At 38.7% G+C, this 16,947-nt stretch overlaps 2 protein-coding genes across 3 annotated transcripts in view; one reads left to right on the top strand and one right to left on the bottom strand.

The window, feature by feature from the left end:
• C14H7orf50 (chromosome 14 C7orf50 homolog) overlaps nucleotides 1-16,947 on the top strand; it is a 118,762-nt gene that overhangs the window by 22,122 nt on the left and 79,693 nt on the right. The window lies entirely within an intron of this gene.
• On the bottom strand, nucleotides 943-15,627 carry LOC130259046 (uncharacterized). 2 transcript variants are annotated; one of them, XM_056502942.1, is made up of 5 exons: nucleotides 15,539-15,627; nucleotides 13,425-13,567; nucleotides 11,025-11,225; nucleotides 9,998-10,196; nucleotides 943-4,192 (listed from the first exon to the last, which is right to left on the bottom strand). In XM_056502942.1, the coding sequence occupies exon 5, from the start codon at nucleotides 4,139-4,141 to the stop codon at nucleotides 3,125-3,127; it is 1,017 nt and encodes a 338-aa protein (XP_056358917.1). In that variant the 5' UTR covers nucleotides 4,142-4,192; nucleotides 9,998-10,196; nucleotides 11,025-11,225; nucleotides 13,425-13,567; nucleotides 15,539-15,627; the 3' UTR covers nucleotides 943-3,124. The 2 variants fall into 2 exon arrangements, with proteins under 2 accessions (XP_056358917.1, XP_056358916.1); XM_056502941.1 differs by lacking the exons at nucleotides 11,025-11,225; nucleotides 13,425-13,567; nucleotides 15,539-15,627 and having other exon boundaries at nucleotides 9,998-10,377.

The raw sequence follows: 16,947 nt of genomic DNA, 5'->3' as shown, positions 1-16,947 counted from the left end.
CTATAAAAATATATGCTGTATTTCTTCTGGAACATGCTGTTCACAACTGGGTGAAGCCTGGGAGAAGCAAGGATTCAATTGAGCTGCTGCTTGCATAAGGGGAGAATTCTCAGAGCATGGAGATTTTATTTTGTTCTTAAAAATATTATTTGGATTATTAAAATTTTTAAAATTATTACTTTTAACCTTAGCTAAAGCTGCTCTTTCTCCCTCATATCAGACTATATTATATTAGAAGGATTTTGGGAAACTGCTTGTGTTCCTTCCCTGTAGCACATAGGGGTGTTTGCTCTCATACTCTAGCTGGATGCAAGTAGATTTTTCTCTAGGACCACATGTTCATTGTCCTAAACTTTAATGTAAGCTCTGACTTGATCAAGAATAATTCTATGAAAACATTTCTGTATTGCTAAAATTTATACTCATAACTATTTGAGTTACTGTTTTGCATTTTTCAGCCTCTTCCCTCCTGTTTACCTCTGTTTTCCTGTGTTCAGTTTCAAACTCTTTTCATTGTACAGAGAGATTTCTTCATTGCAATATAACCAGCCATCCAGAAAATACTCAGTTTTTTTTTCCACGTGGGCAGGGGGGAGATCAGAGTACACGTACTCACATCTCACAGATGGCAGCCAGGAGCTTTACCCAGCAGTGCTCACACTCACACACAGTTGTTATTCTGACAAGGTGTCAGATCCTCAGATCCTGCATCTGACAGTAGATCCCTACAGGTTTTATTGTCTGTGGCACTTGGCTGTGGCTCTGCTCTAGCTCTGAACCCTGCTGAGGGTATCCTGAAGCACCTTGGTGCCCTGCTCATCCTTGTGGCTCCTCACAGGTGTGTTACTGGCATTCACTCACCATCAGACCACTCCTTCCAAGTCCCAGCCAACTTTCACTGACTCGATTTTTTTTCAGTCACCTTTCAAAGTAATTCAGGACTCAGAAACAACATAATATTTATTCTTTCACTCTTAAATTAAAAATGTGTGGAAGCTGTAAATAAAGTAGAGTCATTTGCACATAATTCCCAGACACAAAACATCCTCCTTATCCACCGTGCAGCTGAAGCTCTGACTTTCTGAGCTGGGATAAACAGCTTGTATCTTCTGACATATTCTTTCTCTCAGTCTGTCAGCTTTTTCACTGATGTTCAGCTCTTACAACTCATCTCTTCAGACTTCTTTCTGCAAGGCTGATCTTTGGTCTGTGTTGTTTAATCTCCCTCCTCTCAGGTGCAAAACAAAACCTCTGATGCCATCTGAGAATTCCTTTCACCAGTACGAAATTGGCTCTTGTGTTCAAAGAGATGATTCGTATCTACGGACTTCCTTTCTGACCACGGTCTATAATGATCTGTTTATATGTGGAGTTCTTTAATTATCCATCTGTTGGTGCTGGCAGCAGAACAAAATGGAACAGGGGAACAGGCTGACACAATGTAATGCAGACATCTTACCAGCTGATTTTTACATTTTGCAGAAATGTTGGTCCTTACAGTCATAGTGGGATTACATATTGCCCTTTATTTGCATGTGACACAGTCATGGTCCATACATTTCAGGATTTGCAAGACTAGATCCAGATCTCTAGATACTTGATCCATATTCTATATTATTATTATTCTTCCATTTTGCACTTGGCTGTTGTCTTGTGGAAGATGTTAATCTTGATCAATCAGCTCCTGCTATTCTCTCTTAGGCATCCCATGCTGTTTTATGCCAGCTCCCCACACAAATCTGGACCCCATCAGGAAGATCTTTCAGAGGATACAAGTGCAAAAAACCCCTCTCAGATCCTTTAGCACCAGGTTTCATACAAAGGCACAGATTTAAGCATCAACATAGCTTTTCCCAGACCTCTTCAAGTCACTTCCTCATCACAGCCCTGTATTTTTATAACTTTGCCATCTAAGTCTACATCACTATGCAAGTTTTAGTACAATTTCATGCTTTTCCTGTTTCCGTTCTCTCCCTTTGTAAGAGGAGAAGATGAAGCCAAAGCCAAATGCCTAAGGTGGCTCCTGGCCAGATTGGTGGCAGTAACAATGTGCTCAAAGCAAGCATTTACAGCTTTGCACCTACATCTCAGCCTGCATCAGCTACCAGTCCTGCAGGGCTTCATCCAAACTCCTGCATCACAGCTCTTTTATTCTAATTCAGATTTTTTCCTCTTTTTGCACCATTTACCCATCAACTCTCATCTAAAAGTACAATGCTTCTGTCTTGTCTCCAGCAGAGCCTTGATTCCAGTTAGGAACTGGGGCTTGGGTTTTGTTTGCCTTCTCAAAAATGCACCTCAGTTCTACTGTTCTGGGCTGCCTTTTCTGTTTTTCAGTTAGTGTATTACTGAATGTGACTCTTCCAACTTCATACTTCTGAATGAACTCATCAGGAATGGCTTAAATCAATAATTGCTGTAAGTCTAAAGTGGAAACTGAGAGTACATTAACAAAAAGCTTTCATTCTTGCACAAAGTTCTAATTAGCCATCCTGTTGATCTTTCCAGTTCAGTGCCTCACAAAGGACCCAAAGCTTTCCTTTAAGGACCTGTGTTTCATTAATTTTGTTTCTTTTTTTTTTTTTTTTGGCACAGAAATTCAGACAAAAACTTCACTGCTGCTGCTACTGGAATTATATTTACCAGTTATCTACCAGTGCTATAGAAATAAGTAGTTTGAAGGGTAAGAAATCAAAGGAGGAAGCACACCTGAGAAAATGTTCTGACTGTGGATTTTGACCTTGGTTCAAAGTTGCTTTCTCCCACATTTTTGTTTGCAGCTCTGCTAGGGCATTGATATTATTGCAGAAGCACAATTCTATGGCAACAGTACTCATCTTTCTATCTGACTTTGAAGCAATGCTTGCAGAAAAATAGATGATTTAAATATATATGTGCATATGAAAAAAACCCCAAACAGCCCCAGACCCTGGAAGTTTTCTCAGAGTTCACTGTACTAGAACTGACCATATTTTTTCTTTCAGTACTGCTAGCTGTAAGACAGGCCAAGTTTGGGTTCTAAAGAAGGAACAATTGCCCTTTTTTTTTTAAGAAGTAAAAAACCAAACCAAAACCCACAAGCTAAAAAGCCAAGTGGATTGACAGTTGTTTAGAAGAGCAAGTATTACTGAGACCCATTTTGATGGGTTGGGGCTGTTTCTGCTATTTCAAGGTGATTGCTGGCACGGGTTTTCCTTCGGCACTTCTCTATGACTTTGAGTACTTCATCCTTGCACGGTTTATGAAGAAAAAGTATAACTACCAAACTAGCACAGCTCTCACAGAACAGTACTATTTCTGCAATGTTCATCACAAGCTCGTTCTTTGTAGTTCCAATGCTCCTCTGTAGTTTCAGTGTTGTCCTGAAGAGAATCATGACGTTATAAAAGAGACGGCAAATAAATATTGTCACGCTGGTCACGTACACAGCGGGGTAAGCACGGATGTGCTGCTGCAAGGCTGGAGCTCCAGCAGGGCCTTCTTTAGCCCACAGAGCAGTAAAACAGAGGATCTGGAGCAGTGATGGGATTCCAAACCCAAAGGTGAATTTCACCATCTCGTATGCAGGCCACGCAAATAATGGATCCAGCTGGCAGTGTGCTTGCAGGTGGTAATTATCAGTGCCAACCAGCACTGCCTCTGTCAGGGACAAACAGAAGGTGCACGTCAGGACAAGCACAACACACAAAATGGGTCTTTGGGTGGCTTTGCAGGGAGCAGTCCATTGTGGAAATCTCTCCAGTAATAGTGTGAGAAGTGTCGAAATTAAAACATAGTGAGAACTGAAATAACCAAAGTTAAAAAAAAATGACAGCACGCTACAGGCAAGGTGGGTTACTGTTAAATAGTCAGGTCTGGTGATGACAGTAAAGGATAAAAAAATCATTATGATGTTGCTGATGGTAAAGTGTAGAAGAAGTAAGTCCAAGCTTGCTCTTTTGTTCTGCAAATGATTCTTTATGAAAATTACCAAAATACATATGCCAGCTATTAATCCTGTGGGTATAAAAAAGGCAATATAACAGTGCATAAATCTGGATATGATGTTTTGAGAAGCTATGACAGCTTCGATTTCTTCTTGAGAAGTGAAAGGCTGGCTCTTGCTTGGGTAGCTGATCCAGGTCATGTTGTGAGAAGTCATCCTTCTTTCCACACTCTGCTGATTTCCTGTTCAACAGTGTTTGAAGCTGAACTGGAAAAGGAAGGTGAAACAAGTTTTAAAGTACAGTTTTATGCCTATTTTTGCATTGAGTGTATTATGGGCAGCCAGGCATATGAACCATTTGTTCAGAATAAATGCAGTAATTTCTTGGTGGATTTTACACTCCTGTGTTATTACCCAAGTTAGCTTGAAATTATTTTTAGCCAGAGAAATCTGCCTTTTTTGATGTGGTTTCTGCTCTTACCACTCCCCCCTTTTCCTCACTTGGTGCAGCTCAGCCTTGTGGACAGCCAGGATCCAGCACACTCATGTTGCCTGTGGAATATATGGAATATTGGCTGTTCAGTGGGTGAGGAAGGAGCTGGCTCTGTTTAGGTGGAGCTGCTTTTCCTCCCCATCTGGCCAAAAAAGGCCAGGGTGGTTTGCAGGGCAATCCAGCGTGTGGGCAGCAGCTCCAGCCACAAAAAGCTCCACTGTCCTGTCTCAAGGGTGGGAATTTTGTATTATTTGAGCCCAGCTGCAGTCTCACACCACATACTGAGGAAAATGCAAAGATAATCACAATATGAGGCACGAGCCACATTCCTTTCTTTGTTTTAGTTTTGCTTCCTTTCTGTTCTGAAAAAAAGCCTTTCATAACTGCAGCCTGTGCTGAGGAGCCTGTATAAAATTAATGAGAGTGTTTAAGAGCTGTTATGAACAAACTGCTTTTATACTAAAACATCTTTATACATTAATAATGCTGTCATTTCTTAGATGTAGCTATTGCATAAAAATGGCAAAAAGTAATGCTTTTCTGCATGTTCAACTTTGAAAAAACGATTACTAGTGCATTATAAACCTGTTGATAAAGTTTTAGCAAGGACCATTTATTACAGCTGCATTATAAATTCCTGGAAATAGGGAATTTTGAGAGGAATATGGATAGGCTGTTAGCTGTAATGACTCTGTGATATGTTGATACTATGGTATAAATGCTTGGAGGCTCCTTTTTTTTTAAGCCAAAAAGCTTTTATGAGAACATAATATGTACTCCTGAAAAACCATAATGGATATGGATATATACATTTTCCAGACCACCTAAAAGCATAATTAGCTCAATTTCTAAGAGGAAATTTCTGTGCACCTTGTACTGATTGTTTCAGAAAATAACATACCTTTTTTAGGTGCAAAGAATAAATACATTTAAACATGAGATAATGAACCCACTATTCCTAATTAATTCAGAATATCTGATTAAAGGTGTTCCTCAGCACTGGAAAAAGTTAAACAAATAGGCATTTTTACAGTGTACAGTGTTTTCTGGGGAAAAAAAATCTTCTTAATTCACAAAGATTCCAATTTTGTGTTAGACTTTGGTGTTTTTACTTTGTTCTGTTTTACCTAAAGCTGGTCTGAGCAAGCAGGCAAAGAGAGGACCATGGAGTTACCCTTAGAGAAGTTTCTGTGAGTCACAGTGGCAAGAAGCTACATATTTAGTTGTACATAATGCCTTTTCCATAAGGGGATTCTAGTGATGTTAACTCTTAAAATGAAAGCAATGTTAAATTGGTAAAAATTCACAGAGATGCATTAATGTTTTTAAGCAGTGCTCATTATAGATAAGTCAGTGTCTTAATACTGTTTGACAGTTAATTTATGGTTGTTACCTCTGACACTTCTTCACATTTCTGATATTTCTAATCTCTCCTCAAAATTGGAATTCTAATACTGGTTTTAATTAGAAAAGTTGACTTATCAAAGTGGCTTTGATTAAATGTGTATATAATCTTATATAATTATAATTTCATTTATAGAAAAGCACAGAGTTATGTTTTGATTCAGCACTGTTCTTTGTCCCTTTTTAAAGACAGAGTTTTTTCCTTTGTATAAAAGGTGGTTTTCTGAGAGATTGCACAACAGGAAGGACTGATGCACCCAGGGAAGATGTTTTGTGTTACAGGTGGTCTTGCAGGAGGGAAAGTTTGGCTGTTCCAGCCCCTGAGCTGGAGTGCAATGCACCACATAGGAAACAACTGATGGGCAAAACTGGAAGAAGTCTCTGAAGCAAGTTAAGAGTCAATAAAATTTTGAGGCTTAAAAATAGTTTATTAAATATGAGCAATTCTTGTGTGTGAAACGTTAACTTCTGCACTTCATTTCTTCTGAAATACTTGGGAGGAGTCTCAAGAATGATGGAAACTGATTTGAAGCTTAATCTGGTGAAGGATTGTGAGCACTTGAGCATCTGAGGAAATCTGTTATCATCCCACACTGTAGATTCAAGGTTAGGAAATATTTACATTTTGAGCTCTTCCTCCAGAGCCTACAGAGTTACCTGCCAATTCCATCAGGCCTTCTGCAGGGCTGAATGGAAGAATTCATTTCTGGTACTGTGAACATCTCCATTATCTTCTCAACAACTTCTGTGGGCCAACTAACTGTGCTCACAGAGAATCTCAGAATAATTTAGCAACATTCAGCTTTTCTGGTAACATCATTGCAAAGGAAACAAAGGACACAGTTTGGGGTATCACAGGAAATCATATGGTCTTATGTCAAATTACACAAAAAAAAAAAAAGATGCCAAAATTTGAATAAATTTGCTCAGGACCTGGCCTTGGTACTGATACTGGGCTAAATTATGACCACAGCAATATATTTTAAATTTTATTTAAATAATCTTTGGATGTTTAAGACAAAGTAAGGCTTAATGCAACATATTCCAGTAACTGCAGCTTACTGTGCAAGTGCATCAGCTTGGTTTCTCTTCCTGCCCCCACCTGCTTGCACATTGTGGTGTTATTGATAACCCAGCACAGTGGCAAACAGAGGCTGAGGATGTGTTTTGCTCTCATTTGGTGTCAAGATGGGTGCCTGAAGCAGTTTCACTTGTAAACCACAGACATGAACATTATTGTTAAATAACTAACATTGATGTTTTCTCTCCATCTAAATATTATTATTCTCACCTAAGTGTATGTCTTCTAAATTACCTCATCTGAGGAAGGATTTAAACTAAACAAAAGCAGTCTCTTCAGCCTAGAATTAACATGCTCACTTCAGGGAAATAAGAGTGCAACTATATATTTATAATTGTAATTAGTGTAAGTATTAGAATTCTGAGCTAAGGAAAAAATTTAGGTGTGGTTTTTTAAAGGAAATCACCTTAGGATTCCCACACAGACAAAATTTTACCAAAAGAGCAGGCTGTTTGCAGCTTTGCTGTGGCTACTCAGTGTGAGTATAATTTTTGTTTGAATTCAATAAAGTGTTTATTACAGAAGAAATATATCCTAGCAATTTGTAGCCAATTCTGAAATATATTTAGTTTGGCAAATAAGATTAAAGTCAATGCTGTAGTTATTAACTTCCCCCTTTAAATTATTCCTAGAAGCTTAAAAAAATCACAGTGATAATATCAGGGACTCTTTTCATGTTTGGTTCTGTTGTCTCACTATTAAAAAGAGCAAATGGCAGTTTGGAGCTGGTGTGCAGGGGGTACAATCAGACATGCCCAGTTCTTCCTGCAAGCTGAAACACGTGTGCATTCCCTCTAAAAGGGTCACCCCTACCTGTATCTTTCTGACTTTCTGACAATCTAATTATTTTTTTCTTTTTAATATTTTGTCTCTTCGATTTCACTGAAATTTGAGGATACACAGCATTTTCCAAAATGCATTGTTCACCACCTCAGGAAGTGGCTGCATTAGGGTTTTCAGGCTGGGTTTATAAATTGGGCCCTGCCAGAACAGCCTGACTCCCTTGCAGCCCCTGCTGCTGATGGATTGGGAATAGTCCCAGATGGCACAACCTCTCTGTATGTTTATTTACATTGCAATGAGTAGGTTTAGAGATACCTGTGACTGTAAGGTGCTCATCTGCCATGTAAAGCAGCTCTTAGAAATTCTCTTTCCACTTTTAAAACATTCCCAAAGCATCAAGTTCATGCTTAGAAAAACAATGGGAGGAAGGAGCTCACAACTTCTGCTGTGGTAGTATTAATGTTTGCAAATTTTTACAGACTTCTGGTAGTACTAAGTTAATTTAATTTAAAATAAAAATTATGTTCCATGGTAGCAGCAAAGGGTGGCGTATTTCACACATGATGTTTTATTTCAGAATATTCATACAGCTGACCGCATCTTTTGTTCCAAAATACTTAAGAGTTTCCATCATGAAAAAAATACAGGGAATTTATTATGTCATTTCCCTTTGCTGTGAGAAGATCTGGTATTCCCCCAGTTCCTGGTTCTTGGATTTACTGCAGGGACATTGTTTTTTTCTGCTTTTCAAAATGCACGTAATGTTTATGCTCTGCTGTGGTGTGGGTGGAGGGGGTGACGACAGCAGACAAGTCCTCTACTCTTTTAGTGGAATCTGTCATCTTACAGTGCAAACACCTCAAGACCTGAATTATGTTTTTTCTCTTACAACATACTATGACATAAACTGACTTTTTTTATTTCCATCTAGTCATGGTTACTATGGCAGAAGCAGGGTCTGTTTCTGTTTGTCTTATGATTAGTTACTGAGGGAAATTTGCAATATGCTACTTGGTTTATCTTCGTGTTGTCATGCTCCAGTATTTTGTCCCTTTATCTCAGGTCCCCCTTACTTTAATTTGCCATTAGTCACGTCACAAATCCTTCCTTAACTTCATGTGGTCTCACTTTTTTCTTGGATTTTTTTTTCCTCTTTCTATCCCTGTTTCCTCCCTGTAATTCAGCTGTTAAAGCAAATATGTTTGATTTTCACTTTCTGAAGCACAGTGAATACCTTCCCCCTCACTTCCAACACAGTGAGCACAGTGTTCAAAAAGCAGTGTAAAAATAGCAAGTTGTGAAAGGACTTTCAGTGCTGAGGGAACCTAGTCCCTAAGATTCCATTGAGTTTGGGTTCCCCATCCCCTCTTTAATGTAAATGCAAAAGGGGAGCTTGGTTTCCAGGAGACTTGTGTTTATTTAAAGTCTAGAAGGAAGAGCTCCTAAACCAGGGGAATTTCTCCTTGGCAGCCAGGACTCTTCCTCTGTAAAAGGTTTGGTAGGGCAGTCTCTCTGCATTCTGTCAGCAGCTTTTAGAAAGAAAATATTCTTTCATCCAGCCATAAAGCAATACACATGACACTGCTTGTGAAACTCTGCCCTTGGTGGGGATGTCCTGCATCGACTTGAGGTAACACATGATCTGGGGGGAGAAGATGTCCTTTCTGTTCACACAACCTCTGCCAGGCTAAAAGATGGGGGGCAGCTTGCAGTATATGAGACTAAAATGTGACTCTGTTTATCTTCCTTGTAAGAGCTCAATTCCTACTCTTGGGCAAGTATTTGAAGTTGTAAAGACTTAAGAAATCCTACCCTTAACGTGTGGAAAAGTAGTAGTTCCTGAGAAACCGAAAGCTTTTGTTTTTACTTTTCTAGAACATAAAGGAACTAACAGTAACTTAAACATAATGCCCGGAACACTGATGTGTTTCCTATACAATGTCTGTAGTGGGGTTAAGATTATCTGACAATGTCCATCCTTTAAAAGACTGGTTTTAGGCAATGGTTGGAGTCGTTTGTCCACACTACTGAAAGTATTTCATCATCCACCTCCCATTGGTTCGGGAGTGAAGGACTTACTGGAAAACAGTCTTCACATTTTCTCTCCTTAATGTCCAGCTTTATCACAAATTTCAGCTTCATTATACATTTCTGCTTTCTGAGGACCTTTCCCAGATACAGTATTTTACTTTGTGTAGTTCTAATATTGCTAAAAAAGGGAAAGCTAAGAGCTTTTAATTACAACCTTAGCTTCACTATTTGAGCTTCTTGAATAAAACATTGCATATTTAAAGTAATATAAAACACTTACCTTTTCAAGGAATTGTTCCACAGAAACAACAGGCTGAGCCTTTCACTGAGAAATGTCAGATGAAATAAAATTACTTTTTGGAGCTTATAGCCTTTTCTGTTTTGGTAGAGAGCAGAGTGTGTATATTACAATAACTTCTTCAGCTGCTGCACATCACGGTGGAAAATCCAGGCGCTTGCTGACTAAAAAAGATGCAGTTCTGTAAGAGAAACAGGAACTTAGCTGAAGTCATTCAAACCATACACGTTGCATGTTTAGCAAACCTATGGTTTCATCATCATGTGACTTTAAAGTTCAGATTCTCCTCTGCAGTGAGATATTTTAGAACAGAAAAGTAGTGTTTGTCCCTGCCATTTCTAAGTATGCGAGGCCATCCAGTGGATTTTGTTTTTCCAGTTCATGAAGTAATCCTACGCTCACTGGCCAGCCTTTGCAACTGCATTTTTTCCCAGTGTGCTGTTTGAAGTGCTAGAGGTCTAGAAAAGGAAAAGCCTGTGGAATAAATACCACACCACGCCCTTTGCTTAGTACTACAAAAGCCCAACACAAAGCAGGGCATGTCAAACCGTTAACATCCCTGCATAAAAATAGGTGTATTTCTATTTTTCCAAGGGTCCTGGCTCTTGGAATACTCTTGTTGCTGTATACATGCAGTAAATTATTTTTCCAGATGCTCTGCAATGACCATGAGGTGTTAAAAGACAATGCTTTTCAGCATGAAGGATGTTTTGGGTCTGGCTCAGCATCAGTCAGTGACTGTTGAATTGTATTCTTAAAACCTCAGATATAAATAAGCAAGAAAGGGTTGGCTCATTACTTTTTTTTAGTGCAGCCCGTCTGTCTGGGATGTATCAGCAGCATCATGTTTTCTTATTCCAGCTCATATGGAAAGGTATTCCTGTTGTAATTTTTCAGTAACCTGCAGTGGCTTTTGTGTGTTGAGAGGGTAGTTCTGCCGAAACACTTCAAAGAAGTGAAATGACACAAATGTGTACAAGTCTGTTTCAAAATCAGAGTTGTGGATTACCTGGAGAAGATATTTTAGCACTTGGTCTACATTTTAATCTGCAGGTTAGCACTACTGCTCCAAATACTTCCTTGAGATTAGAGAAGACTGGATGGAGGGTCTTGGGTTGCAGCAGTAGCTCAGAAACATTTCAGGTTGAAGGTTCACATTCTTTGTGAAGTAACCTGTCCTCCAGAACAGTTCTTCAGTAGTTCAGTGGCTCTGTGAAAAGTGATTTCCAATGAGGTTTGTTCAGAATACTGTCATTCACACAGAGCCTTAGGTTTTGTTGGGCTGGGTTGGTTGTTTATTGTTTCCCTTTTATTTACAGTAGTTCCTCCAAACTGTTAGAGAAAACCTTGGCCAAAGTGGCAATGTAGTGCAGGTGTTTTGTATGTAGCATTTCCCTGTGAGCTGTGCTCTAAGCCAGGCTCATTCTGTTGACATTAAATTCTAATAGTAATAATGGTAAAGAAAAAATATGCATTGTCATTGCATGCAAATCAGGTGATTCTTTTATTTTTCTGTCGGTTTTTCAGTAAAGATGCAAATTTCAAGTGTCACCTTACTCTTTCTAGGACTGAGGGCTTTGCAGAGAGCACACCAAACTATGAAGGCATTGTGAAATGATTGTTTTTGAAATTACAGAAAAATTTCAGGAAGATTCTGATCATCAACTTAGATTTGTAGCTCCCAGAATGGATCACTTGTGCACTGGAGGCGATGCTGAACAGTTGCAACATAGTTTTGTTGCTGTGCTTTCCACTGAAGTGCTTTGAATGGGACTGTTATTGATAACCCTGGGCCCTGCTGGGGACAGGGGGGGAATAAAATTATTTATTGGCTGAGAGCCAGGAGCAAACTGCTGGAGGTTTATATCTTTATATATATATATATATAGAGAGAGAGAGAGAGAGATTTATTTATTTATTTATATCTATATTTGCTGTGGGTAGGTGTACACAAGGATATCTGGCTGTGCCCTTGGTGTTTATTAGTACCAGAGAGGCAAATCAATGGCTGCAGCAATGTGAGGAATATTCAAACCACTCTTTACAGAGGTTTCAGTGTCTCTGAGTTAATGAGCAAGGAGTAACTCCCGTGCAGATAGATAAGCCCTGACACAGCAGGATTGAGGCCACATTTCCTGTTATTCAGTAACCCCAGCTCAGACAATACAAGGGCTGGGTAAGCAGAGCTCCAAGGGATCTTATCCACTAATGAGAAAATTGTATAAATAGAACCGGAAAAGTAAAAAGAGAGAAGCTATTTCTTACACCTCCCATCATTAAAAAAAAAAACAATTGAAGAGAAAGCACCCATCTTTAAAATGGATTCACCTTTGCAGTGTCATACTTTGTCTGAAACCTGCATTAAACTTCATTATTCAGTGGTATTTAGGGAGCAAGAACATGTTTCCTGCTTGGAATCAGGTGCAAGTAACACAACACAATTTCAGAATTGTACACAGCTTGAGACTCACACATCAGAAAGCATCACATTTTACAGGAGGAAAAACTTGGCTACTGAGAAATTTATTCTTCCAAGGTGATGGAATAAATTGAAAGCCAGAGGAGAAACAGAGGTTAGAAAACAAAAGTTTCCCAGCTCTGTATTCTTTATTCTATTTAGACTTTGCTGATTCCCATCTCAATAGCTGCAATTCTGCCTCATCTACAGAAACAAAAGAATTTTTGAGGTATGTTAAGAGTTCCCAGGTGGAGTTTTGGCAGCAGCTTGCTGTGCTATTACTGTCACAGTTAATGTGTTAGTAAAAGAAAAGCAAAATATTGCTGTTGTGTGACTAGCTACATCTTTCCTTAGAATAAACAATAAACCAGTTTGTTTAATTTGGTTAAATGATCACAGGGTACAAGTCATATGAGAATAGTGGCAAGCAGACTAGTGCCCAGTTGTATGAAGATTTCATAAAGCTCCAGAAAATGGTTAAGTGATTGTGCTTGGGATGATGCATAGTGTCATAATTATTTTTATTAGTGATTTATGATTTTTTGGATGAAATGTCTTAGCATGTATTAATTTACTTGCTGTCAGTGAAGAGGTTGATGTGTGATGTTCTGGATAGGATGGAGGCAGGAAAGGTGAAGTTACAGAAGTGAAATAATTGTGAGATGCTATGGCAATATTTAGGGATTGGTTGATAACATATACAGCACTAACCACCTATAGTGTGCTGTGGTGGGTAAAACTCGGGTTTATATTTGAACACAACTGTTCATATGGCAAAATAAATATCTCCAGTACTGACAGATGTTGCTATAAAGAAAGCAGATGTGAATGATTTTTCTTTTTACCAACACCAATAACTTCACTTAATTGACCCATATTACTGATGTGTTTAGTAGAGCACACTTCCCTGACAGTAGGTTTAATTTGGAGTGAAGGCTCTTTCTCTCATACCTGTGTGTGCCAGATGAGAGAAACTCCTCCACCTTGTCTAACAAACACTGTTCAATGCTGCTGGCTTGTGAGATGCTGCAGCCCAGCAGAGATGGAGATGGAGATTTCAGTCTTTTTATTTTCTGGCTTCAGGCAGATCCATCCTGTAAAATATTATGGAGATTGTGATCCTGTCTTGCTCATCTTGCTTCTGAGCAATCCTGGTCAGTGGTTCAGCAGAGCTGCAGTGCTCAGTGGAGCATTAGAGCTCGTGTTTGGTGCTGCATCAACAGCCACAGGGTGATCCTGGATCCTGGAGACCTGAGGCTGCAGCAACCTGCTCTTAGTCCAAGGACTGCATTCTCTGGCCTAGTGATTATTGTTTAGGAGCTAATCCTGCATGAAGAGCCCCAAGTTTATTTTCAGACCACACTGCTGTTGTCTTCTCTCAGTTAACTTATCTTTTCTTGCCTTTTGGATGCAATGTTATTAGGAAACCATCCCTCTGTAGAATGATAGGATTGTTTTGGAATATTAAATGACTGTTACTGCCTGTGCCTCAGTGTATTATGATGAAAAGCAGTTGCCTTGTTACTGGAATTTTGAATCCTGCAATACACTGCAATTTTGTTTCAAAGATGTTTTTCTTTAACTGTCATGTATTTCCACCTTAATTTTTCCTCTATTGTTGTTGTGCAAGAAAAAAATAACTTGAGTGTGGGATATAAGCCACTGTGTTAGTCAAAGATTGCTTTGACTCTATTTGTCTGAGTTTAAATATTGGAAGCTTTTCTTTGTGGCATTTTAAGACATTAAAGCCACTTATATTAATGCAATACCTCAAAATCCTGAGGGGAAAAAACTCCAAATTTTTGAGAGTATCTGTTCTAAGGCTTTTGTTATATTGATGCACAGCTGCTAGTCACACTGTAAAACTGTTCTTGTGAAAGGCCTTGCTGTTAATTTTATATATGTTTAGTCTTACTTGACAGCAAGCAAATTTGTGTCCTTGATTAAGACATTGTAGAACATTCAGCCTTTGACATGAAAAAGGACCCCCTTCCTCCAAAAAACACAAACCCACCAAACCCCAAAACATGGAAGAAGTTGTGCAGAGAACCAAGAATTGCTAGTTTGGAAGAAAAGGAATTTTGTTAATTTATTCATTTTAGAACAAAAAACCCTCACATGGCTGTATTGTATTATATTCCCTGCATACTTGGTTGAAGAAGGGTTTAAGTGTGGTTTTTAAAATGGAACTCGCATGCTTATGCTTATTTATAAGGTAAATGGAGCTATGTGAAGCTGTAAAATCTGATAGTCTTGCTCTGTCTGCTTGGATAAGGTTCAGAAGCCCAGGCTGGCAATGTTTATCCATAATCACAGGTTATTAATGATTACCTGCACCTCAGAGGCTGCTTGTAAATCAACATTTCTTCCTTTTTCCCTAAAACATGCTCAGTGCTGTGTGATTGCTGCCTTCACATCTCAGGGTTCCTTGCCTCTGGTTCACTATTAGTGGTTTTATTATTGGCTTATTTGAGCACTGTTTGGAATGTAAGTTGTTTTATAAACAGTATTTTATTATTATTACTATACAGTAATGTTTCTATCAATCACAAAATAAATTCCTCAATACAGGTAAATCATCTGTGTAACTCAGCTGCAAGAGCTCAAAAATTGCCTGTATTTCAAAATAATATTCTACTAAAGGATGGAGAAAAGCTTTTTCTAATAGCAAGTTTTATTAAAAGAGATGGTCTGTGCATAGCACTGCAGGTGCTAAAATGGTTATTTAACTGCACATAGGCTGGACCTGAAAAATTTCAGACTTCTCTCTTAATTAAGCAAGAAATCTATTTCATTGTGAACTAGTGAAACCATAGTTAATTAGAAAGAATTACAGTATTCTGGAGCTGAATGGTAATGGCACTTCCTTTGGTCTTCAAGCATCTTGTCAACCACAATGACTAGTAACAGATGTTTCATGAAACAATACAAGAAACATGTGCTTTTAAATAAATATTTCTTCTTTGTGAATAGTCAGACCTAGGAGCCTGGTTAAATATCCTTAAGTTCAAAACCAAAATTAACCATTGTTGAGATTTGTTGCTTGCAACAGAATTGTCTCTTACCTGCCTCTCCCTCGCAGCAGCAGTTGGTTGTACAAGTTGAAGTTCATTTTGTTTCCTCTAAATACTTGTAGCAATACCCTCACTGCCTGCAGGCAGGACCAGCTGGACAAATCTGTGTTTAACCAGAAACTGGGACGGATTTTTTTTTCCCCTCTAAAGATTAACTTAAATCTAACTAATTTTACTGATCTTACTGCTTTTGGGAACTGCAAGAGCATTCTGCCAGTGACCACCAGATGGAGTTTCTAAAACAGCTTTGATAAAACAGTACCAGAATTCATTTCAAAATGATCTTTTAAAGGTTTTGGAGATAAATGGATTGCAGAAATTTAACTGATTTCAAGATAAATTTTAGCTTAAATTTGCAAATTTTGGGGGAGATAAAATTAGGCTTTTCAGTTCACTTTGTAATCAGTAATTGTACTGGGTTTGCATGGCAAGTTTTGGATAGCAGAGGCAGGGAGGGGCTACAGGGGTCACTTCTGTGAGAAGCTGCCAGAAACTTCTCCATGTCCAGCAGATCCAATTCCAGCAGACCCCAGTGTGGACCTGCTGCTGGCCAAGGCTGAGCCCATCAGTGGCAGCACCTCTGGGATAATGCATTTAAGAAAAGGGGGAAGAGTGTGCAAGTACTTTTTAACTGGATAAAATGGATTCACTTCTGGTTATAAAGCATGCTTTAAATAATTTTTGATAGAGTTTTTTAAAATATGTTTTTATACTTAATTCAAAAATACTCTGATGAGAATCCTGTGTTTTAAAATATTTTACTGCCATGATTTGTAATAATATGGAAATTCTGCCTGCTGCAGACAATGAATATTTTTGACAATTCTTGTGGATGTAATTAGAAAGGCCAGTTCTTTAGAAGGAAGAAATATAAGGAAATGATATAGAATTTCAAGGTAAGGGAAGGACTTGCTGGGAAGAAAGTGGGATGACAAAGGAGATAATAGGTCCTCTGCTCTCCTGATGGAAAAAGAATGTAGTCAGCATATGTCAAAGTGTTTGATATAGAATGGAAAATGTAAGGAATTCAACAGAGGAAACATTTCACACTTCAGATTTGTTGCCATGGCAGTCTGCACAGCTGGGTTTGTACCATTAGATTGCTTTCACTTCCAAGTATTGCACAAGACACTCAAGAAATGCACAGGATTTTGCTTATTAAGAGACTACATAAATTAATTTAGGAGCATATGTTTAGGATTCATTAGTGCATTGAGCCCTTCACAGCTGCAGAAACTTAGCCAAGAATCAATTCCTCTCTGAGTCCTCAGTGAACAGTGGAACTGAGAGTGGCACTTGAGCAGGTTCTGCTTTTCTTGGGTTTTACCAGTTCTGAGCTCCTGCAGTGAAGCTCACAAGGTCTCCAGCCTGGACACTGGGCTGCTTTCATTTTTAATAAG

The sequence above is a fragment of the Oenanthe melanoleuca genome, chromosome 14, assembly GCF_029582105.1.
Source record: "Oenanthe melanoleuca isolate GR-GAL-2019-014 chromosome 14, OMel1.0, whole genome shotgun sequence".
NCBI lineage: Eukaryota > Metazoa > Chordata > Aves > Passeriformes > Muscicapidae > Oenanthe > Oenanthe melanoleuca.
Note: the sequence above shows the minus strand (reverse complement) of the source record. Positions and strands in the feature narration are given on the sequence as shown.